The sequence below is a fragment of the Pomacea canaliculata genome, linkage group LG2, assembly GCF_003073045.1.
Source record: "Pomacea canaliculata isolate SZHN2017 linkage group LG2, ASM307304v1, whole genome shotgun sequence".
Lineage (NCBI taxonomy): Eukaryota > Metazoa > Mollusca > Gastropoda > Architaenioglossa > Ampullariidae > Pomacea > Pomacea canaliculata.
This window is the reverse complement of record NC_037591.1, coordinates 9080577-9106155: the sequence shown is the minus strand read 5'-3', so window position 1 is coordinate 9106155 and position 25579 is coordinate 9080577. Positions and strand designations below refer to the sequence as shown.

Genomic DNA, 25579 nt, shown 5'->3' with positions numbered 1-25579 from the left:
AAACGACTGTTTTTTTCTCTCCCCACACGCCCCTACAACTAACCTCCGGGTTTTCGGAGGACAAAGTACAGTGGAAGAAGAGGGTTTGATTCCGTCCCCCTTCCGTAAGCTAGACACGATGAACTACTTCCGGTTGACTGCTAATCCAATCACCCAGAAACCTTTGACCCCACTTGACACTCGGGTGGATTTGGCACTGCTCAACGTTGAAGTTGGCATTCTGAGCATTAATGGCATGTACATTAACCTGGTTGATAAGCCATACTACCATTGGCGACATTGAGCCAGCAGCGGTAACTACAACAGTAGTGCGAAGACAGAAGGACTAGAGAAACTGAAAATGAACAGGAGGGTAGGCTCAGTGTATCTCGAGTGTCTGCTTCACAAACACACCAACCACCTCAGCATTCTCGCGACATGCAAAGTTGAACAGCATCTGAGTCCCCACGGTTATCTAGACCGCATGCATCCACGTGAGCACGCGCAATAAAGACCGAAACAAATCCACAAATATTTTCATCGCGAGAAAAAAACTAAGTTTTGACACCATAAAAACTTAACGAATAGATAACAGACTACCCTGCAGTTACGGGAATGATCATTATTGACTTCTAGAACCCAGCATACAGACATGATGGATCCTCCCCACCACTAATGTCCCAGTGGATATGTCTGATCTGTGAAAGTAGTTCTGTGCAGCTCATCGGGTGGAAGAGTGGGTGCCTGCCTGGTCCTGTGTTTTGTCTTGTTTACTAACATGTTAAGTGGTCTCCTCACTGACTTATTGTTGTGTTCGGAATAATACTTCTTGTTGTGGTCATTGTACTTTGTAATCTTCTTTTCAGGGTCTCCCTCTTCGTTTTTTGTTCAGCTTTTGTCGTCGTCGTCGTTGATGTTTCTTTGTCATTGTGATTTTTCTTCGTCTTCTACCTTTACTCACTGCCTTGCCGCTGTTTGTTTACTCTACGTCTGATCCACTCGTGTGTTGTTGCTGCTGAGGTGGGATAATGATAAGTGTTGCTGCAGTCTGCTGTGTAAGCCTAAGGTCAACAGGGTCACGGGGTTAATCACACTTTATCGATGTCATTAACGTCCGCACCGAACAAGCTGTGACATTGATTTAACGACAGAAATGTTTCTGCTGGTTATTATTATTTTTTTTGTCGGTGGTGTGAACGATTGGCGTGCATGATGATGGGGTGGATGTGTGCTCTGCCTACTACATGTGCGAGTGTATACACACACACACACGCAGACAGACACAAAGAGCACGCGCACACCCTCACACGCGACCTCACGCGCAGCTTCACATTTTTTCTACCCGTGCAGACAGCATGACGCGCATACCCGTACCCACAGCCTGGTAGCGGCAGATAACCCGCTCCGCTCACCCGAGTAATCTGCCCCCGCCTTCACACCTGCAACGCCATTGACCTCCCCTCTGCTGTCGTGTCGGTAAACGCCGCACCGGCGTCCCTAGCAACCCCTGACTACAAAGGCTCGCACGCGTGCACGCACACACAAACCGTCAGGTGCCACTGAATGAGACAAACGAACTCACCTGTGCTACACCTGTGCCAGTCACCATCGGAGTACACCGACATCACAGTTGGACCCACACACCTTCTCCAAAACCGTTTTCTCTTTACAAAGAAGCCGACATTTCTGACGACTGTTGTCGGACAACAGAATATTTAGTTCGCGAGTGTCGCGGTAACCTTCCAGGACCCTCCACCATGGGCTGCGATAATTCGAAAACCGTGAGGGTTCAACCCTTGGGATCTCCAGTGAAAATCAGGGAACACACGGCAGAGCTTGACCAGCAAGCGGCTGACATCAAAGCAAGGCGGTCCGGCAAAGGTCAGAGGGAAAAGGACGGCAAAGGTCAGCGAGGCAAGTCTGGCAAACGGCGCCAAGACGGGATGGGGTCATGTGATTCGCTGGAGGACGACAGGTCCCTGGCCAGCGAGCGGGGGAACTCGGCGACCTCCAAGAAGTCGGAGGATTCTGGTCTCGGCGAGGAGTACAGCCACGTCATCACAGAATTTTCGGAGGAGGACAAGATCAGACAGGTGGAGAACGACTTTGTGGCGCGCGATGATCTTGGTAAGTTTACAGGTGTTTACACCTTCTGAAGATGTGTTTACCTTGCAGGTGAATTGACTGCTTGAATGATTTTGTTTATTAAATGGCTACATTCCCACAGAAAAGTATAAACAACAACATCAAAATGGATATTAACTAGATAAATATGTGACCAAAGTTTTTTAAATCAATTAAAGTGAAATGAGCGAGCTGTCGGTTTGTTGTGCTGATGGTTAAAGCAGTGAGCGGGAGGAAATGGTAATTAACCTCTCTTACAGATAAGCTCGTCCTAAGAAAGGACAATAATACCTCACTCCCCAACTCTTTACCTGTTTTAAAAATATATACAGACAGATTTGCAGGTATGTGCATTTACAGAAGGCTAATGCCAGTAAAACAGATTACATGTGTTCACAGACCTTGGGATCACCGGTGTGTCATGCCCGACACGACTGAGCGCAAAAGACAAAGTGCGTGTGGAGGAAGCAAATATCCTTCGGTCACTTCGTGAAGAGGGGCTCATCTCCAAACACAAGGCGGAGGCATCCGGAGGGGTGTGCTTCGAGATCGTGGAAGCAACGGGAGATGAGCGGCCTCGGCTCCCCCTCCGACTGGAGAAGCTGGAGAAGAAAAGCAAGAAGGTGCTGACGGAGGAGGAGATCAACGCCAAGCTGGAGCGTGCCGAGCGAAGGCGAAAGGTGAGACAAAGGTTAAGTGTGTTTGCTGAGGTCATTGCGCACTGGCGAAATCAACCGTTGATAACAACACTGCAGGTGTGAAAAGGGAGGCAACATGGGCCCCTGTATAGGGTAGGATCCGCAAATTCTACCTCAGTATGAGCAAGCAAACAAACAGAAAGACTGCATTGTTGAAACCTCCGCCACAAAACACATGGTGGAGTGAATAGAAAAAAAGGTAGGAATAGGCATTCTATAGCTGACAACTACTTTTTCACTCTACTCCCCTTTCCCCCGCTTCCACACTCCACACCCACCCGGAACTTATAAAGGCAGCCACTCGTATTTATGTGTATGTGCGTGCGTGTGTGTTGGGTCGCCCGGTAGTGCAGTGGTTAAAAACTCGAGTATCATCTGCAGTGAGAGGTTCAGGGTTCAGATTTCATCTTGGGGACACTGTATGTGACAAATGTTCGTAGGGCCGGATGTTAGGGGTTTTCTCCGGGTACTCCGGTTTCCTCCCTATCTCTCCCCTCCCCCATAGTGCGAAATCGCCGCAAGGTGGAAGCACTTTCCTACTAAATAAATCAACCAACCCGTGTGTTTCGTTCAAATGAGTATGTTGTTCTGTTATTTTCTAATAAAATACACATACAATACCAAAACCACACATCAAAAGACAAAGATCTCTCAATGGCCTTTCCATTATGTATATACCAGGAAGGGGGACTTAATCCAATAGAACGTTAAAACGAAGCAATGCAGGTAATCTCCCTTAATGCACTCCATTCTAATACATTTTATTGTTAACCAGATTCGACTCTCATCTCCCTAGTCAGTTAAATGTTTTCTGTCCCTTTGGAAATATTTTTCATTCTAGCTTTGCCAGCTGGATTATGTCAGTGGGGAGCGTTCCACTGGAGGAACTGTTACCGAACTAGGACTTTCGTAGATTTTCAGAATAACACTGAGCACTCGGGTGATGCTTTATCCCATTTCTACGAGCACAAATAGTCTTCAAAGCCAGGCCAAACAACAGATAGTACAGATAGTATTTCAGATACTCTAGATGACCAACATCCATTGAACACTCGAGCTCACACACAGGTACCTGTTACAGATGACTGAGATGAAAAATCATCTGAGTGGTCACTTAATCCCCCTCCCCAAGGAATGGATTCATGTAAATTAATTTCTTCATAAACACTACACACCAGAAACTTTCCATGACAGCACTATCAGTCAAACTCCTCCCTCACTTCTCATTTCCCCTCACTCACTCCTCCCTGTATGTCTTGTGTACAGAAGCGGGAGGAGGAGCGGCTGGAGAAGTTGCGAGACTTGGACCACACGGACACGCTGGCGGCGCTGGAGACGTTCGAGCAGTACCAGCGGTGCAAGGAGGACCACATCGTGCAGAAGATGGACCAGGTCAGCGACAACCGCGAGCGCCGCATCAGCGAGATGAAGCAGAAGATGGAGAAGCGGCGTCAGCACGCCGAGCAAGTGCGCATGCGCAAAAAACTGGCGAAGGAGAACGCCGCCTTCGAGGGCGAGGACCCCGCCGAGAACACCGCGGACGGAACTGCGCAAGAATTTTAACTAATGAGATGACAGACGAGAAACTCAGGAACAGACAACGACGTGCAGTAAAGGCCTCTGAAGACTAGACACAAGTCCATATTTTTTTCTGTTTTAAATCGAGGAGATCGCCTGGCATGCACATGCTATTTTAGAATCATGATCATGTTAGCATCATCATCATTGTCGTCGTCAATGCCATTTTCAACGCGTTGTCATGATCGTTGTCTTTGTCATTGCCGTAATTTATAAACGGTCCGTACGTGGACCATCAGAGTAACAGAACCACCGATGTATTTCGCTTTTCACTTTTGGTGGTTCTGACATTTTCTCTGACATCCTCAGGAGTTTGTTTTTGTCCATCTGCGGTCAGCTACCCTTGCGCTCGCCGGATCTTAGACAAGATGAAATACGTGACCTGACAGGTTACATACCGAAAGGTCAACGGTTTTATTTTCTACATCAAAGGGATTGCAGGTGTATGGTACATGATCTTTCGTGCACGAGTTGCTTATCTTGCCAGTCCAAGTTTGTTTTTCTTCGCTGTGCACGCCAATAAAGCACAAGACTTCTGCTGCCTGAAGTACGACACTAACGCAAATTGTGTCCCTGGAGGTTTTTTTTCTCTCTAAGATAGATGCTTTACTGGTGTGAAAAGTGAAGAAAAAATTTCAGGAGTTCCAGAACAAGTGCTTGAGGCTGCTTCCGATCTCGGACAGAGAACATAAAACCAACGATTTCGTAGGAAGCATGGTTGCCGCGCTCATGGGACACCAGGAACTCTACTTGCAACAATAAAACGAAGTAAAATGGTCTGGTTTAGTCATGTGGCATGACATCCTGTTGAAGACTGTCCTTCAAGGTACATTCGAGAATGGTCGACGCCGAGATGGCCAAAGGAAGAACTGGTCAAAGTCGGGACCTGGTCAGTAAACACAAAACAGGTCTGAGTGGTGGGTCTTGTCATCTGCCACTCTATCCAAGTGCTCCTCCACCCAACCCCAACGACTGGTACCAGTCAAGGGACGAATGATGGACAATGAGGGACCAGCGTCATATCACTTTCTGAGAGGAAGGACACATCACAAGTGTGAAGCTGTATTTCACTCATGACAGTTGTGATATTTTGTACTCATTGCAGTGGCATTAGCACAGCTAAGACATTCCACAGTTAATTTGACTGTAATTAAAAGTCAGACAGTAATGACTGGCTATCTCTAATTACTTTACTGTTTAATTAAGAGATACCATCAAATTCTAATTAAAAAAACATTTTTGTTAGAAAATGGTTAGACCACTGAGTTCAAAGCTTAGCAAAGAAGGGGAGAAAATCATAATCCTCCCTTGTAGATATAAAATATTTTTCTTTTTGAAACCGATTGTGCCTTCGTGCCAACAGCATTAACTACGACCTCTGCAGCATTATGACATGGTTGGTAGAACACTAACATGGAGTTGTAAATATATTGTGAATGAAAATATTTTCTAAAACAGATTTATGAAATACATATTTAATTAAATTTATTTTTTTAAATTGAAGGTTGGGTTGTGGAGGAAATGACATGAATAATGTTTGATGCGGGCTTGATGTTGGCATGATGCTAGCATACTGTTAGTGTGCTGTTGACAAAAGTGTATTTTATTTTGAGGGAATGAAATGTTTTCATGATAAAAATATTAATGTCGTCGTTATATGACATATGAAGGATATTAGCAGCACTCATGAACTGACAAAAGTTGTGATGTGCCTTTTCTAGAAATTGTTCAGATTTTTTTTACTATTTAGGACATGTTTATCAACCTCTCCCCCACCACACACCTCACAACAAATACAGGGAGAGAGGAGAGAACGAGCGAGCGAGAGAGAGAGAGAGAGCAACAGGAAGAGAAAGAAAATTTCTTACTGATCTTATAAAAAATAAGTTTGATTTCTTCAATAAGAGTTTTCAATACCCTTTCAGTATTTATTTTAAAAATCTAATGATTATCTTTATGTAAATTTTTCATGGGTAATAAGAAAGTCTGGCAAGGACACTGTTTAACAATGAATCCTCGTTCTATTTATTAAAAAACCATGTTCTTTCAGAATATTTGTCATGATCATCATCGTCGTCAACATCATCATCAACATCACTGTCATAATCGTCGTTTTTGTCACCGATGTCCTTATAAACGGTCCGCAAGTGGAACATCAGAGCAACAGAACCACCGATGTATTTTCAATTTTCATTTTTTGTGGTTTTTGAGTTTCTCTGACTTCTTCTGAAGTTTCTTTCCGTCCACCTAACTACGGTAACTGAAAGGTTACATAAAAAAGGTAGACTGTTCTTTTCCCACATCAAAGGGATTGCAGTATATATGTATATAGACACATGTGCTTTCATACACTAGTAGCTTACCTCGCCCTTCAAGTTTGTTTTTGTCCGGTGTGTACGCGAATAAAGCACAAGACTTCTGTGGTTTGCTTACAATGCTAACACAAATGTGTACCCAGGGCTGTTTTTGTTTTAGATAGGTTTTTTTGGTCATGACTAATTTCACTTGAAGGAACCAAAAAAAAAAAGCATCTATAGATGTGACTTTGGTGTCCATCCTTTGTTTTCCCTTTGTGACAAGGAAGGGGAGGAGGTCTGTAGCCTGCTGGTGAGAAAGTCACCTGATTCACTTCCCCTCTACTTTCTTTGTTTCTGTTTTTCTCTCTGACCCGACCATTTAGTTTTTGTGTTCACATCTTGAGACCAGACTTGACTTGTATAGACAGGTGTCATCCAAAGCACGGCTTGTCTCACTTTGTAGGAAACAATATCTAAGGTCCGTGGTACATGGCTCTCTGTTTTTCATATGCATCTAATAATTAACATCGGCTGTGGTGAATAAAATATATATTCTGGAGTCAAGGGAGCCAGGTCTGTGTACAGAGAACTCTCTGAAAACCGTTTGATATTTTGACTAACAGGTAATCCCTATTTTTGTATCACATCGCACCTTGCACAGAGATTCGTCAAGAGGTAGATGTAGATGGTCAAAACGATGTTTAATTTTTGTTCGTAGGCTCGTTTGTTGAGCTCGTAAATAAACAGTATTTGTGTGTGTCGATGAGCATGTGTACTTTTGACAAGTGTCTTGCACTCTTGAGAGTGACTGGGATCATTGTTTATTGTTAAGCCAGTCAGTATTGTCCTTTTCTTGAGTTTGAGATCTTCGAGAACACGAATAAAAAGAGTGGTTTTTACAGTTTTTCGGCTTTGAAAAGAATGTTTATCTTGTAACCATCGGTCTGTCTGTCTGATCGGTCTGTATGCACTCACACATTTTACTTCTCTCAGCCTCATCAACATGCATCTGTCCCATCTAAGATGGGACACGGGTGATTAGCAGAGATTGAGCTAAGCCTATTAACAAGCCAATTAGCAGAAAGCTTTCATTCAAAAGTACATTAAGTACTCCAGAAGTGTAATTGCACGAAATCTCTGCTGTCTCACCCTCTGAACTCAGTGCAAATGGCCGACGGACAACGTCTGAAGCTGATTTTTGACACAAAATCACATGGCCGACACAATCCACAGACATTTTCAAGAACAGAGACCACCCAAAGAGAAAAGTCAGGAACTTTATGACACGACGCAGGATGGTGATTCAAGTTCAGCTCTCGTGACTGCTTGTACAGGTCACAGTAAGGTCAACCGGAAGTGACGTAATATCGAGCACGAGATGCCCCGTGGTGTGGAGAAAAGAGAAATTGTTTATACATTCATTTGTCACAGATACAAGAACGTGACATGTAGCAGCTAATTACTCAAACGTTGCAAAATCATAGATAGCATGTGACTAAATAATTATTTAATTCTCTTAAAATTAAAACTGTAATTTCTTATTGGTGAAAGTAAGAGGTTTCATCAGAAATGTTTATTGCAATTTCTTAATAGTAAAACTCATGTTAATTATTAAGTATGAATTCGTGAATCCTTTAAAAAGAAAGCAGCTCTGACGGTGTCATTACCAAACAATATGCCAGAACTGGTCCATGTCTGAGGCATGAGGCTGGAGGCATACTTCCCTCAGCAAGTCCTATTGATAAATCCGCTGGAAAAACCCGAATAAAGATGAATCATGAATGCAAAGGCGGATAAACAAGATATCCTAGAAGAAATTATTCACACGTATGCGATCCAGATAGCCCTTCAAATCTCTGGACATGCCACAAGAACTGATTTCCTGGCAAGTTTACGATCCATTTGCAGAAAAATGCAGGCAAAGGGCAGAGCAATGCTGGAACACAACGCCTGAACGCGCTTCTTTCCCCTTGAATGATTTTTCGTTGTCGTTATCTGTCGCCGACAACTCGTTGGTCAGTCGCTGGTGGCCACATCAACATTTTGTTCTCAGTGGGTAAATTAACAGTAACTTTCTCTTTCCCTCCCGCATTTGTCTCAACATACAACATGCATACAGGTTTGTGAAGTTGGCCACACACATCCGCGCGTACAAGCACATAAACAAACTTGCAAACATAAGAAACACATCCGTGAACAGATTGACAAACACACGTGCAAAGAAGAGAAAAGTGCACAGATTTACACAAGTGTTCAAACCCACTTGATGCATGACTTACAAGGGAAGCCCTTTGTACGAGTAAATATCTACTTACTCAGATCCATTATTCAATTATTCATACAGAGATCGAGTAAAGCCGCCTCTCTCATCATATCTACAAAATTCCTTCCGTTCCTGTGCTCAGCATCGCATTTCTAATCGGCGAAACATCAGCGACTCTTCTCATGGAATTCCATGGAATATCTAAACACAAAGAATAGTCAGCACATTCAATGTTTTGCAATCGAATCAAGTTTGAATATAAATATATATGTAGACCAAAATAGTCCAATATTTTCTACACAAATGTAGGAATATTAAAAGTAGTCCCCCGAGTGACGTCTGACGGCCTCGTTTTTGAAGTCTCGTGTGTTTCTCGCTTCAGTGAGATTTCATTCAAAAAAAAAAACCTTTGGGAACTTGATCCAGCATGTCTTCTCGCAAAGCTAATCGTGCTCAAGTCCCGATCAAAGGCAGTGTGTTGTTTGATGGCCTGCATCTGAAATCCATCAGGGTTCCAGTCTCATCAATAATTCACACAAAAGCTTCAGAAAATCGAAAGTCTGATGCTACGTCATCGTTGTAAGCAAAGTCAGTGTTGATTTCACACCTTGCTATCAATGTTATGAATTACTATGTAATAACAGTATCAGCCGGGGTCAAAAGTACGAGCATACAACAACTTTGATTTAGGGTAGACATCAAAAATGCACCTCCACGCACACACAGACACCCACTCACTCATGCTTGAAAAGACTCCGTCACCCGTGATACCCCGTGATACCCGTTCTCAGTTCGCACTTGATGTCTGATCTCACAATCTCTGTCCTCCTGTAACGCCTGATCTCTATCTCTAATGGCCAATCTCTCCATCTCTGTGCGCTCCGAATACCTGATCTCTCAATCCCTCAAATGGTGGTGGGAGGTTATATGAAAATTATATTGTATATATTGAAAGTTTCGACGTTGTAGTTCTGAAACCTTTTTGTGTGATTTCCCCCGACACTAATTTCCTAACAAAATATTTTTACTGCTCCGGGTGGGGAGGGACGATGCTTCTGACAGCTCGGGTGTCTGGTGGTGTCACGCACACCAAGTCCACACGTGCTCTTTCGAACAACCAAAGACAAAGATCTACCTCTGGGCTTCCCAATATTTTGTTCTGAGTCCCAAACCATCATTTTCTACTCTTTAAAGAAATCCGTCATAATCAGGTAGGTTGTTAACACACTGGTAATGTCTCTTCAGACTTCACAAATTATTTCTACTTAACACAGGTACGTCCCTTGAATACAAAAACAATACCCGATAGTAATCCACTGAAGAAGGTAATCAAAGATGTAAATAAGAAGACAACTCTCACTAATTATATTGGTAAGTAAGAAAGCTCTGTGGGTCTTCAATTCGCACTGGTCCGAGTTTGATTCATCTTCCGAATCCAGAATCCACTTGCACAGAACTTTCATCCCTCTCGTGAAAAGGATGAAAGCTTCGAGAAAAAGCGAGAGTCTGAGGACGATTGTGTTGATGTTGTCGGTGTCTAGCTAAGGCATGGGACTCGGGAGGGATGTAAACATCATTCAAAGTCCTCACTTATTTGCTTTAAAACGCTTCAATTACGTACTTGGTGCTTGATCTCTGTCTCCACATTCTCGTAAAACCTGATCTCAGTCTCTGTAATAGGTGATTCCCGATCTCTATAAAGTCCTTTTATCTATCATCTCAGTCCCTGTCTGATGATGTGCGATATCTCAGTCTGCACGGCAACCACGACCAAGCCTAAAACTCAACTACACTTCTAGCAGCGGAAACAGGACTGACACCACATCAACATATTCCCCCATGTAAACAGAAGATAATCATATAAACCAGGGGGATCCATGGCCAGCAAGTGAGCGAACACCAGTCGAGGACTGATGCAAGGACGGAGGATGTTAGACGCTGGGCGCCATCAGCATGCTGTTGCCTGGAACACGAGGTCCTTCCAACAGAGACGTTCTTTGCCCTTTACACACCAACTTCTGGTCCGCATTAATACAATCGGTATCATATCCCTATTTTGTACACATTGTTTTGTTCGCTTGGTGCCTTTTGGGGGGTAACCGTTTCCGTTTTATTTTCTGCTTTCCCCAGAGACATCTGTTCCCCAATGCCGCGGCCAATGAAGTGGATTTGACTATGTGTCCATGGACTGGATTCACGATGAACATTGCAGTAGAGAAGTGGCTCGGAGGTCATTCGGATAGGAGGAATTAAAAAACTGCAATGGAAGGAATCGAAAACAGTCCAGTCAAATCTACAAGTAAACTGAGCGAACAAAAACAACGTGTACAGAATAGGGAATAATTCAAGCAACGGCTAACTTGCAATCGGCTGAAACATAATGTTTTAAATCCCTGATGTGTGCTACGGAAGTATTTTTTATCTACAACCACACCAAAAACAATATTGAAGGGCTGGCAAATAAAAGACGATATGTTTTCTTTTTAAGAGGGAAAACAACTTGAAGCTAATGTCTAAAGTAAATGTTTTTATTTGTGTTCGACATCTACACTAGAATGACGATTTTATCTTTTTAATTTTGGGTTATTTTGATTGGCGTATGTCTGTCCTATTTTTTTTATTATTTTGTGTTACCTTATCTTCTTCAAATATTCGCCTATCCGTTTTCGCTTTTCCCCAAATCGCGGATAGCATAGTGATGGGATGTGAGACCCTCCGAAATTCTCCTGAGTGGAGGGCTACAGTCTCATAGTCATCTGCACACTCGGACCCTGCCATCGATCCCGTTAGGATATGAGACCGACTATAGCAAAGTGCGCCGAGTGCTGGCGACCACCAGTCACCTGACACGTCTGTTGACGCGCGCGTGGCGTCATGGGATTGCCCGGCGTGGGGACGCATGTGTCCTTATCACTGTGTCAACACCTGCAAACGGAGTCGCAAGATATTTCTGGAAAGGATGACCTTTCATCAGAATACATTTCATAGCTATTTGACTTGAATAATGATCATCAAATGAAACAGTTCTTTTTTCGGCAAAAACGGAACACCCTCATTGGTAGAATTTAAATAATTTCTGGAAGTTCTGCAAATATCAAAGTCACGGGGGAGTCGCCAGAGTCTGCTGGGGGCGAAAACGCTCCATTTTCTATTGGCATGTCGTGCATTTTGCATACCATACATGCACGTGCATTTAGCTCATTCATTGGAGGTGAACTTTTCATATCCACAAAATATGTATCATCTTTGCTCATTGGATGTCCCAGACATGTTTGTGTCAAAGAGACTGTCACATCCACTACACACCATACATACACGCACGGAAAACCCTTATGTACTTCTACAACTTATACTTCCTTTCTTACTACTTGGTTTCCTACTTATAATACATGTACTATTTTTTTAATAGCAATACTTTTCTAATTCAACCTCTTTATACTTGTTTTACTTTGAACTTTTTTTGACAAATACACGTCTGATTGACAGTTTCTCTTCCATCCGAATGTTCAAAAAAAAAAAAAAAAGATTGTTACAGTTGAAATTAAATTTTAAAATTATTTTGAGGTCAAATTTACAATATGTCTCTCTCCTGTTTCGTCAAATCCAACGATTCCTTGACGGACTTTCCTGATCCCTGAGGAACATTCTGACAGTCTGTTCAATTTATGTAAGTCTGCTTTTAATCACTTTGTAGCCAAAGTTTATAATTTGAATTCCTCGGTAATTTTTTTTTTCGTCTCCTAAGAGACTCGTTTTGTGTTGACATGGTTACGTGTTAAACCTTGAAGCAAATTTGTAGGCGATAGTTCAAGAATTTAAAAATATTATCCCGGTATGAAATAATCAAAATCATAACAAGTTGTAAGTTGTAGAACTATATGAAGGTTTTTCGTGCGTAGGTTTATGTAACCAAGTATTAATGGTGCGTGGTGCGTACGTGCATGTCGGCTCGTGTAGGATGCGTGCTCACGTGCAGTGTGTGTGTGTGTGCTCACGTGCAGTGTGTGTGTGCTCACGTGCAGTGTGTCTAGTGGCTGGCGTGTGACGGATGCAGGATTCAAAAAATACCGTCTTAACAAGACCTCATTGACATACAATATTACAAGGAACTCACTGAATTACAGTCTTATAAGGAACTCGTTAAAATGCAGTATCACTGAGTGATTACTAAGATACAATATCACAAGAAATTCGCCGAAATTTCTTTTTAAAAAGTGGAACTAAGACAATTTATAATATCAAGGAGCGCACGCACTACATTATCAAGAGAGCTCACTCACCTGCACATATTGAAATACGTTATTCAAAGACACTCACTGATATTTCTTTGAAATGTAAGAAATGGTAATTGGTGTTTGAGGCCGTGTCAGCAAGTAAGACTACATCATGGGTGAAACTTCTAAAAGCAAAATATTTTAAAAGCTGAAAGTCCAGGCGCTTCTTTCTACAGAAGTGAATTACTATAATGTTCAGAAACTGGAATTTCTCAGTATAAGGAACACACCGAGAGATAAAGAGGAAAAAAACGAAATAAAAGAAAGTAAAAGTATAGCCGACAGAACAGCTAAAAACCTCTTTAGAACTGATCATACCTGACAGTAATCACCTCAGGTAGTTAAAAAAACATCCGCGCTCGGCTTTAGACGCTTCTTCAAGTGTATAGCTGAGGGCAGAGCTCTGGAATAATCAGGAGAAACGTGTGATTGAAATCATCCTCAAGTTATATATATATAAAAATACACAAATAACTTGGCTTCAGGAGAGGCACAGTCTCGAGTGTAATGCATATGGATGCAGTCCTACTCATCCCTCCATACCAAAAAAACACAAAAAAAACCACAACAACAAAACACAAAACAACAAACAAACAAATCTAACCACCAAAGTCATTCACAGGTGAGCAAACGTGCACCAGAAAGCCATCACCGGTATCTGTATTTTCAGGAGTCTGGCGTTGCTACATGTTGGGCAAACTTACAAGAAAGTGCCGCACGTGCATCAAAGTAAAAGGAACCAAACCCAAGCCCCACAAAAAAGGAAACCAGAATACGTGCAGCTTCCAGCGTCGCTGCCATGAAAGCAAGTCTCAGAAAGATGCAGTAAAACAAAACCAACCAAACAAAACAAAGACTATCCCAAGGCAAACATAAAAAAATCGAGAGAAAAATTATCAGGAAGGGCTTGTCGAGGACATTATTATCACAACTGGGACTGGTGGGCGACTTGTCGGCGATTGGACATGTTGAAGAGAAGATTGGCCAAACATGCATTTAATTATTTTGCACGAAAAGAAACCGTTTGCCCCTGAACGGAAGGAACCAATCACTACGCAGGGAGTGGCTAACGACAGGTGAGACGCCAGGTGCACGTGCAGGTGTGAGACACATTCAGTTGACTGATCTTGAATGAAACTGAAGACATCAAAAGAACATGAACGGTTCGGAACAACTCGACAGCTTTTTGGTCATTACGCAAAAATTTTCCCGACTACCTGTCATTCATATCATCGAGTCTTTACAAGAACTGTATCGGGATCAATAGCTTTTACAATATTGCATTTCATTCTTGAGATAATTGCTGCTGAGACAGGACACCTTATCAGAGAATATATTTTAGAAAATCATTCTACTCGGGAATATATCTTAGTGTCTGGCCATCAGTAAACTATTCTTTTTGAACACAGTTACATCCGGGTGTTAGAATTCTTTCCTACCCGTAAAAAGTCTGCTTCTTAACATCAGAAAACTACGCACAACTTTTCATGCTTAAAATATTTTTTATATATCCAAGAAATAAATTACTGCTCGTCTGCTGCCCAGAAATGCTTATTTTTCGTTTCTGGGAATATTAACCGTTCCTTGTGTACTCAGTAATCTAGCATTATTTGTGTTTTACTTCTTTAATTTCCGTGAAGTAAACCTTTCCAGTGGTCAGAACGGCCCACAAAGATAAAAAAATATAACAGCAATAATTTTTGTGAGGCAGTAACACGTGGTCGATAGAGTCCCATGGATGTCACGTGGTGGCAGCATCCCATAGCATGCTTATTCAAAGGGCGATAAGCACGACCATAACTCTGCCTCTCAACTTTCATCCTTACAGAGTCAGTCAGGCGATCCGAGTTTCACAGACTGCAGTTGGCAGAGGAAGAATAAATGTATTCTGCAATTTTCTGATATTTATTGTCTTATTTCAAAAGTTTGCGATTGGCATCTGAAAGCAGCAAGTACGTCGCAAGCTCACTACCGCTGGTGATCGTCTTTCTCCTTTCTTCGTGAGTTCAGGGCAATAATAAGTGATATGAAGGGAGTCTTTTGAGTATGATGTCTGTAAAGTCTTTAAAGGTCTAGTGAGGTGCATATTTTTAATGACTGGGTAAAGTTCAGTGGGAGAAAACAGTTTTTCCAAATAACCGCTTCAATGCTCAAGATATTACATCACCGTTCACAAAAAGACTTTTGTACACATTGTGATGTCACATTTGTACACATTGTGATGTTACTTTTGTACACATTGTGATGTCACATTTGTACACATTGCAATGGTCTGCAATGGCCGATGCCTTCACAATGTAAATGTAGCCATGTACAATAAAGTTCTGTAATGTGGATCTTTCTGTGTTTCTGTGCATGTGGATGTTTGTAGACGTGTATCTTGAGAACGGAAGTGTGCTGCTCACCTAGATTTTGAACAATAGAAAATAGGTTCTTGCACTGAACTTTAGCCAATTATTACAACGCATTTTGTCCATCTGGTTCTCTCTTGGTCTCTAGTTCCTTGAGGCCGTCTTGGTACATTTGTGGCGATTCAGACCATGTTGTCCTCTTTGGTTTTTGAGACATTTCGGTTGCAACCGCAATTACCATACAACACAAGCGCCGCTGTTTCCACAATTTACAGTCAGAACTCGAGAAAAAGTTGGACTTTGCACGACAGACCACACTTCTTCAACCCACATGAGGTGGTAATTGTAAAACAGCAGACAAGAATTAGAGAGAAAAAAATGTTTGGACAGCAGACGTTTCTACAGGCCATCATTTGTTTCCTAGAGACCATTCAAAGACGGAACTTTGGTTAAGGTCAGAAGTGTGACATCCTGTCTGAGCATCTGCCGAGACTAAAAGTATGTGGATACAAGGGAGATGTAGGTTAGAACAGGAGTTTGATAAAAGCTGACGAGACAAAAACTCAGTGCGGATGCGGATGTAGTGTCCGTCTGTGAGCGTTAGTCAGAGAATAGATAATTGTGTGTGTGTGTGACATAGAATGAGTTCGTGTGGATGTTTGCTTACATTTTTTTAAACATGAGTGGGGAAAAAATCTAGGCTGTAGCAAGCGAGAAAGCAAGAACACAGTTTCCTTCCATCTTTTATCTGGCTTCGAGGTCACGTGATACAGGTACCTTAAAACTGGTTTCTCATGGAAGTAAAAAAATTTTTCTTATCAGTTAAAAGCTGGTAGCTGAAGTCTCAGACCATGTTTTTGCTGTCAAGGAATTTTTTGAAATATCTATTCTCCAAGAAAATTCTCCATTTGTTTAGATTACGAGTAATCGCTCCAACCTTGACCTCTCCCACCCCATCCCTGCGCAACCAAAGCTTCCTCCAGAACTGACAAAGTTTGTCTGAGACTCACGAAGAAAAGAAACACGAAAAAAAGAACCACAGGCAAGAGGAGTGGCTCAAGGATCTGACTACGTCACACCACAGGTGTGGAGTGAGAGGATGTGGGGTAGACACACGGAACCCACAAAACCCACAACTACGAGGGTTACACTTTCTTCGTGGAGTATATAATGGCAGGTGTTATTTCAAATAGTATAGCAGGTGTTAAGTACTACAGTGGCAGAAGTCAAATAAAAAGTTGATGAGAGATAATGTCAGTGCCTTCATTGACCTCGAATTTTCGTTGTCGTCTCACCATCGTCCCCACCCTAGTCATAGCAGCTGACCCGTCAAAGTACCCGGATATAAAACAGTTGCAGTAAACTAAGCGAAGACTAAGACAACAGGTATCTTCATCACCACCCCACCTACCATGCCCTCACGAAGCTGTTACTAACACAAACCTCACCAACCTTTGTCGCCCTAGATTATGAGTATTACAATATTGTAAATTATGTTCCCTCACCTGTCGGGGTTCAAGTTGTGTCGCAGTGAAGGTGTGGTGTTTATGGCGGTTATTGCAGGTGCAATCGCCTCACGAGTCTGACGCAGAATCGATGTCGAAATAAATGTTTTCGATAGCAGACACCATGAAGGGTGCTTGGACAAGGAACGAGTAGTTAGGACGTGAGGACCCGTGGGTAGGGAGAGAAATTCTCACATCAGTCACTCAAGGTAAATGCTAGTCAGTCGTCAGCTGACGTTGAGTATTCACACACTCACATGCACAGAGAAAGTGCGAAACAACAATGATAATCCTTTGTTTATGAGGATAATAGCCTAAAAAAACATCTAACCCTCGCTTTAAAGAGAAAAAGATTTACGAAGGATACCGGGTGAGTCGGAATATTGCAGAGAGAGAGAAAGAGGGAGAGAAAACGAACTTTCCCATTCATGCACACACCTGGTGACCCAGGCAGGAGGTGTCAACTGTATATTCACGTGTTTATCGAGTCTCATTTCTTGAGCATGTGGATGGCAGGTGAACGGCGTGAACACGAGAACTCACAGCATTCATGTGACAAGAGATGACGTGCAAACACAACCCTCATAGATGACAACGCCCCTGGTCTAACCTTTCAACAAGTGATCTCACGTGCAGTGTCGTACTCAAACCGGAGGTGACATTTCAAACATTCTTCTTTTTGTATGGGGATGCTCTCTTTCTCTCACGTGACGCTTCGGGGAGTCTCCAACATTTTCTTTTCATTTTATTTGAGTGGTTTTTTTTCGCCAGACTGCACATTTTGTACTATTTTGGCGGAAATGGATCCAACACGCGATGAGACTGCATGCAGAAGAGAGCTTAACAAAGTCAATGGAAGTCACGTGACGTATCAGCTGGTGAAACTTCATAAGCATCCTGATAATTAACCCCGTCAAAGTAAACTTTTCTTATTGTACCAAGAGTCTCTTGAATACTCTTCACTCTTTATTATTCTAATACCAGTTCCATCGCCACAGGTAGGCGCGCATGTACACGTGCCCTCCCCACACACGTGACTATCGGTAGCCAATCACGTTGAAGCAGCTTACCTTTCTGCTTCATAGTCAACCAAGTGCAGATTCTTGAAAAAGGCGGCTCAAAATGTTTATTGGAAAATACTTCTACCTTCATTCAACTTATGAATGCGGAAACACGTGAAGATTCATCAAACGAACAATCGAGAAGTTTTTATTTCAACGTGTCGACGTCATGGCCCGTGCCATGTACGTGATGTAGGTCCGTTGCTCGTGACGAGAACGAGGCTGGGAGCTAGGAGCAAACATCATCAACGCCAGGAGACAGCAGGGTGGTAATTCTGTCTAGCACGATGCATCTCCATGGCAACCAAAGCCTGTCTGCCGCTGTCACGTGACCACGGGTAGGATTGCCAGAGGGTAACGTGACGCTGTCGGGTAGCTCATCACGTTGAAGGATGTCGGATGTCGGGACAAACTGTTTGCTCACTCACTTCCAAGTGGTTGTGAGCAGTCCGTATGGGCCATACTAACTAGGTGCTTTCTAAATATTTGTAGAATCTCGAATGGAAATTAAAAAAGCTGGACAGCTAGTTCTCGTGTGAGACTGTTTGAACGCTCGGGCTGCTCTGCTACACTTCGACCTTATTAACAATGTTTGCATGTGTGGGACAGATGGCGTAAAGATTCCCTTACAATTTCTGAAAATTAATTTACCTTTTACTTTTAAAAAAATATAGAATACTCCCCTTTGCATTTCTAGCTGCTCAACACGCTGGTTTTTTTATTGTCTTTGTTGACACATTCTTAATATAACAAAGAGTAGTTGTCATCTGCAGCCTTCTCAAAACTAGACGATCCCCTACTTCGAAAAAAAAAATGTCTGCCGTCAGCATGAATGAACTCTGCATCCCTCTTCTCTTGTCCCTGTTCAATCTAATGTTTATCCTCCTCCACAGGCACCAACCCACCTTGTCGCTTGCCTTCTGGTTTTGTAGCACACGTTCACCTTCCCAACCCTCAAGTGACAGGTGTTTGCCACTCATCCCCCAGTGTGTAGCCAGTGTGTAGCCAAGCAAACATCAAACACCGGGTCCAAGGCGAACGTCGGTTCTCTCCTCGCTCTTTGCGTCGTTGGCTGATGATCATAAGACAAGGGGCGGATGGCGAACTCTATCAGTTCCCGGCATGGCTTCCGGAGCCGGAGTGAAAAATGTGCAAATTAAAGGAAATGTACTTGTCGCCGACTGCCTGAGCTTGCGGACAAAGCAACTGGGAGTGTTGTCAGATGGAAGAGGAAAAAAAAAAGGTTCCAGGCATATTTACATTCGCTCACAAGGCACAAGAACATAAAGATAGTCACGTGCACATGGAGCCATGCAAATCTAGCTCTGTGTGTGTGTGAGAGAGAGAAGGATCATCCAGTGCACCACGGCCCTAGACTTAAGACCAACCACACTTCATTGACACTATAATGTAAAAAAATGAGGAATTTAAATTTTTTTATAGTTTGATAGTCATACCATTTGCCTACTGAACTTGTATGATGCTATAATTTATATTCCCCCTGTCCCCTCCAATCCCCTAAAAAACAACATCCGAACAAATTTTGACCATTACATTTTCCTCCTTTGAGTTTTGTTTGGCCAGGGAAAATAGAGTTGTAGTAATGAACTATAAATATAATTTCTTTTTCTTTAAAAAAGCAAAGAAAGAAAGCTATAACTTCGATAGATTGAAGAGAAAAAGAAGAAGAAAAAGAAAGAAAGGTAGGAGCGAAAATGAGAGGAAGAATAACCCAGGTTCTCGCGATTACCACAGGAATCGTTCCACAAAATAATTACAGTCTCTGGAAAGCACGAACTCCTTGACAACCTTCACATCATGCAGAGAGTGCCACAGGATGTAAACTCGTTAAGCAGGTCACGAGGTGCATTCCACCCGTATCAGAAAGGTCATCATAACCCGCGCTCGAGGCACGGCGATGAGGAAGGAAATGACGATGTGTCTGAGTGTAACAAAAGATTGTGTGAGTCCGGAAGAAAGACAAGCGCATGAGTAATGTAGCCTAGCTATGCAGGCAGGCAAGCCAACAGTTGTTTTTGTTGTTTCTTCCCGACATCTCTGTGTAACGGGACTTTTTGCTCGACGATGAGTCGTGTGCGCTTCTGACGATGTTGCTAGTGATAAGCTACCCTCCTGTGCCACCAACATCTTGCTGATGGGTTTACAGCAGCCACTCCTCAGCTACATCCAGCCAGCCAGACAGACAGCCAGCCAGCCAGCCTGCCATTCAATCACATAGGGGAGAGTGCGCCGACATCAGCCACAAAGTTGGCAGGAGAGGAATGAAAATACGTCAAGGTTGACCTCATCATCTTGACAATGTCTCCTTTTTTCTGTTTCTACCATTCTGTCTTCCCATCTACCCATTCTCGATATGTTTGTTTGCCTGGCTGCATATCTGTCATTGTTAGATAAACATGACTGTATATCTGTCTTCAGCAACGGTCTGCGTCTCTTGTTTGACTTGAGAAATCCCTTCTACCTGTGACCTCAAAACATCCATAAAATATTCTCTAAGAAAGTCTTGACTTCAGCATCGCCAGAAAAACGTTTGCGCTTGATAAGATTTGTTTCTTGCTGTAGACCTCGGGGGAAAAAGAAACAAGCAGACGTAGACATTTAAAACCGAGGTTAATTGAGATACAGTTATCTCTGGCACAAACCGAATGGAAGACTGGCAAGAAAATGCAGGGAACATAATATCTCAGAATCTTTAAAAAACCCGTTTAGGTGGAGTTTTTGAGTTTCATCTCCAGCACAGATTGTGAGAAAAGACTTGGTTGTGTAGAGTTGAAGTGCCTGTGCTGTTGTGATGCGTTAAGTGCAGCATAGCAACAAATCTACTAAACACTTGTGGTACTACACAACTGTGATCATTACTCGCTTAATACTTAATGCATTGTACGTAAAACATATTTAAATACAGAGCACAGCACAATTCACAAACAAACGAGATACATCAGCCAACAAAAACAACAGCCATAAATATCAGTCAGAAAACGAAAATCATGCACACTGCATCAGTCATCTAAGATAATCAGCAGCGGGTACCGCCCAAATATAAAACATGATTTCACGTCCATTTGAAATGCACAGTCGGCCAATCAGAGTGATTCTGATTCCATCGACAGTCGCCAGCCTTTGGATCCACCTCCAGGTCAACACCAAGGCCTGGGTATTGAACCTCAGGTAATCAGTCTCCAATCTTACAATCTCTGAGACGAGTTTGAAGAAGATATTCAAGTTCTCTTTGTGTCGGCAGCAAACCTACCGTTAACGCATCAACAGACCTCTTGGCATCCGCCATCTGTTGATGAAATGGACGGTAGAAACAGATGGACACCGACCTTTTACTAACGTCCAGAATTTCAGTGATTTTGCCGTAATGGAGAGCTTTGAAGGGCCTTGACGAGAAGATTGTTGCGGAGTCTGCGCAGCGGAAACATTTATTCTACTTCCGGTCTGCATTAAAACATAACTTCTTGATGTCAGTCATCGAGAGTTATTTGTCATCTCAATAGCTTTTCCCGTGGAGTCAAGTACCGCGACAGATTTTATTTCTTGCACCCAGAGCAGCAAACACGAGGGTCTGTAGTCGGTAAACAAGGACGAGTTGCAGAAATGATAATTTTTTCTTTCTTGCGTCGGTAGAAATGTCAGTATTGACAGTATGAACTTTATGAACGCATTTATGTATGGAAAGAAAGTAGGAAAGCCAATGGTCAATGGAGCAGTTCAGGAGCAATGTGTCTGTAAAACATTCTGGCACGAAAGACGATAACTCTCTAAAGGGAGACAAATCCCAAGATGGATAACACTAACTTGGTCTCACTTTTATGACGTTAGAGGGGAAAGGTCAAGCAGTAAAGAGGATGTAGGGTCCAATATTGCTCGGCGTTTAGTCTCGTTAGCAACGTGTAATTAAAGGGCGCGGCACTCTTTTGATTTCGCATGCGTTTAAATGCAGACGGCAACTTCTCTCCCCTGACGATAACGTTTATAGCTACACCAGATGAATCAATGCAAGCTTTGAATGATCAAACAAAACGAGTAATGGGGAGGAGAAGGATGAGAGTAGACGTCTGATCTACATCCAAACGAAAGATAAAACGTATTATAAATGGCTCAATTAAAAGTAGGTGCAAAGATGTTCATTAAAAAAAAAAAAAACACTCACGAAGTGTGTATTTACTAGTCTTCAACGTCCAGCTTGTCAGCTGATTAATCTAAATGAAGCCATTACACTCAAACATCACTTTTGCATCTGTTCTTCTGTGCACTTTAATCTTTAATAAGAATAACAACGATAAACTATTTATCTCTCTACTACAACATTAATTATGTGTCCTGCTTTGAGCAAGTACATAATATAAACAGTACACATTGTACAATACACGAAATAAAAAGGTTAAAACAAGCAAGGACACAGAACAATAGTCAGAGGGAAACGTGACCTACACGTCAGGTGCTTCCTGAAAGAAGTGTGCTTGGAGGTCACGTGTGAAAGAGTCTATTGTCTGGTGATGACGCAGCACACAAGGGAGGATATTCCAACAAACTGATGCTGAATGGGCAAACATGTGTTTACTGAACATACTGAAGGTTTTGGTCCTGAGTCTGGGAGCGGAAAGTGGATATGTGTCTTTAGAAGTACATAGAGGTCTACTTGGACAGTTCAAAGTTCAGAGACGCAAGGAGCAAAGAACCAGAAGAAAGGTTTAGCCGGTTTATACCAACCTGGACAGGAAGCTAGAGGACTAGACGAGGAAGACGTTTTGCATTATCTACTTTGGAGTACAAATCATGCTGCAGAGGTTTGGAGCTTTTGGAGTTTGTTGAGACGACAGTTGGATAAGAGAGAATTACAATAAGTAATTCTTGATCCTTCGACTTACAGAAAGCTTTTCTCTTGACACATGAAGGTCAGGGTAAATAATTGATAATGTATTTAACTAGGCATTAATGTATCTACATGATGTATTTATGTGTGTATTATTTCATGTATTTAGCTGAGTGCATCCAATCAGACCATCTGTTATATAAACAGCAGCCAAACAGAGCACGCGTTGCTCGGTCCGTTCATTGCCAGCGCGGTGATGACTGAGTAGACGACACCGGCAAGGATCTCGTCACGGGGAGGGAGCAACTTTTATTTCCTCTCGTTGAAAAGAGGCAAGTTTACATACTGCAGTTATCTGCAAACGATAGGAAGTCGTCGACAGAGTGGAAGAGACTACTTGGCCGTACATAGACGGCATTTTTGCTTCCTTAATCTCGTCCTCTCCGGCTGGCGCGAACAGACCGCCATTGTGTTCAGTGTCGAGAGCACAAAGGCAACAAAGGAAACTGCGGAGTCAAGTGACTGTGGCGAGGATGTGAATACTGCAAATGTTGACAGATAGCGCCGGAAGGGGAGGGTATAAGCTCCTCACTTATCTCATCCTCTCCTTAAGAGCATCTTGTCCGACACGCAGCAGCTGACAGCTGGTATGCGCATGCGCGTGACGGACGGACGCTCGCGTCACTCGCAAGCACACGCACGCACACACATATACTATCACACATGCGCAAGGTTACTCCCAACTGGTCATTAAAAGATCGTAAATGTCAGACACCTCCATCTGTTTTCATCGAATGAAAGTCGTGTGAGTGGGTGAGTGAGCTTGGGGGGAGATGGTGCTGAGTGCGTGCGTGCGTTACAGAGTGTGTACGTGACGGATAACGGGAATTTCCAAGCTGAGGTCAATCAAGGACCTACTAACTGTCGTCGTACGTGCAGATGTTTGAAGAGGTGACCTTGGATTGTATGTTTTAGCTGCTACATCCGCTTGACTCTGTCAGCTGTCAGTAAAGTCTCTAACAGGCTGCTAAAGTTCATGGTGGTTAGTGCAAGCTGGGTGGTGTGGTTGGCACAGGCTGGCCGATGGCTGGTTAGTTTGTTAGTACCAGTTGGTTGGTTAGTCGATCGTTCGGTTGCTTATGTACGGTAAAAACTACTTCCGGTTAGTGGTAATCTGTGGGAGAGGTTCCAAGAGGAGAGGAAAGGTCGCGATGAAGTGGGAGATAAGCAGGGATGCACATAAACACATCCACTCCATCCTTAACAACCAGCCATGAGGACAGGTGTTACTCCCAGAGAGAAAGTTCGTGTGCCCAGAGACGAGGTCTGAACCTTCGACCTTTCTTGCAGGGAAGACAACTCAGTGAGTGAGTTACCAGAGCCATTGTGAAAGTTTCCTTCAATTACCATCCCTCCTCGATGTCAGAAGCTGCAGAAAAAAAGAGGGTCTTGGGGACGACACAGAGAGAAACTCTTATCTTATTAATTATGTCGTTGTCTGGGAAACCCTTCGTCTTCCACTCTGTTCTCTTGATTCTGATCTGACGTGTAACAAATCACTGGGTTTTTTTTCTCTCCAGACTCCACCAACGTCTGGAGCCAAGCATTCAAGAGCAGAACGAGAGATTCCTTGACATGGTTTATTACAATGTTCCTCTATGACCTTCAGTCTACATGTAAACAAAGCAAACACAGTTTTGTTAAACATTAGGGAAGGTCCTAAGGCCTAGTTACCTGAGCCTCTTATCTGCCACCTTCAGACAGGCGCTGTGGTATGAATGCTGACGATAAGATGGACAATGAAGGCTCAGCTCGGTGTCAGTGTGCAAACTCAGAGCAGACTCCGGAGGACATGTTGCTGGACGCTCTACCCTCAGGGCAAAGCGCCTGTAGTGGAGTGGACCTTTTCTTCAAACCCTGGGGGTGGAGAGTGTGATTGGAGCGACTTTCGCTGAAGTTTGTTAGTTTTGTGATATCACTGGAAAAAAAAAGGTTTCGGGTGCACAACAGAGGTCGAACGCAGATATAAAGAACAAAAAGTGCCTCTGTGTGTGAAGGGAGAGAAATGATAATCATTATATACACAGGTATATACATATATTGTAATAGAACGAACATACACTTACTTGCATACGCTCGATGCATCACACACAACGCTCGCCGAGTCCCCGCAGATGACGATGACGATGACGATGACGATGAAGAGATGTGTAGGTGAATCGGGTAGAAGAGACACAAGTTCAGAGGAATGTCACTGAGAGAGTTATCAACAAGATGGCGGAGAAGACAGTCGTTTTCCCAGCTCACTTGGACATTTTTAGAGCAACTTTCTTACATATGACGCCATTTTCTTCTTCAAATGACGTGGAACAAATGACGCACGCATGACGCCAGACACGCGACGTCAGACACGCGACGTCAGACACAAGATGTCAGACAGGAGACACCATTCGTACACCAAACAACACACGACCAACCACAACTCACTACAACATAAGTCTGTGTTGGTGCGTCTGTGTGTCAGGTGACTGGAGGCCGTGATAAAGACGATCTTTGTGCGATGTCAGGTGATGAAACAAAATGCTTATTCTCTCTTATTTACAGCTGAT

At 42.9% G+C, this 25579-nt stretch overlaps 1 protein-coding gene across 1 annotated transcript; it reads left to right on the top strand.

Annotated features, from left to right (window-relative positions):
- The first annotated feature begins 1422 nt into the window (after positions 1 to 1422).
- LOC112556136 (stress response protein NST1-like) lies at positions 1423 to 7570 on the top strand. Its single transcript, XM_025224836.1, has 3 exons — positions 1423 to 2106; positions 2503 to 2783; positions 4068 to 7570. Exons 1-3 carry the CDS (start codon positions 1737 to 1739, stop codon positions 4362 to 4364), a joined length of 948 nt encoding a protein of 315 aa, XP_025080621.1. The 5' UTR covers positions 1423 to 1736; the 3' UTR covers positions 4365 to 7570.
- The last annotated feature ends 18009 nt before the right edge of the window (positions 7571 to 25579 follow it).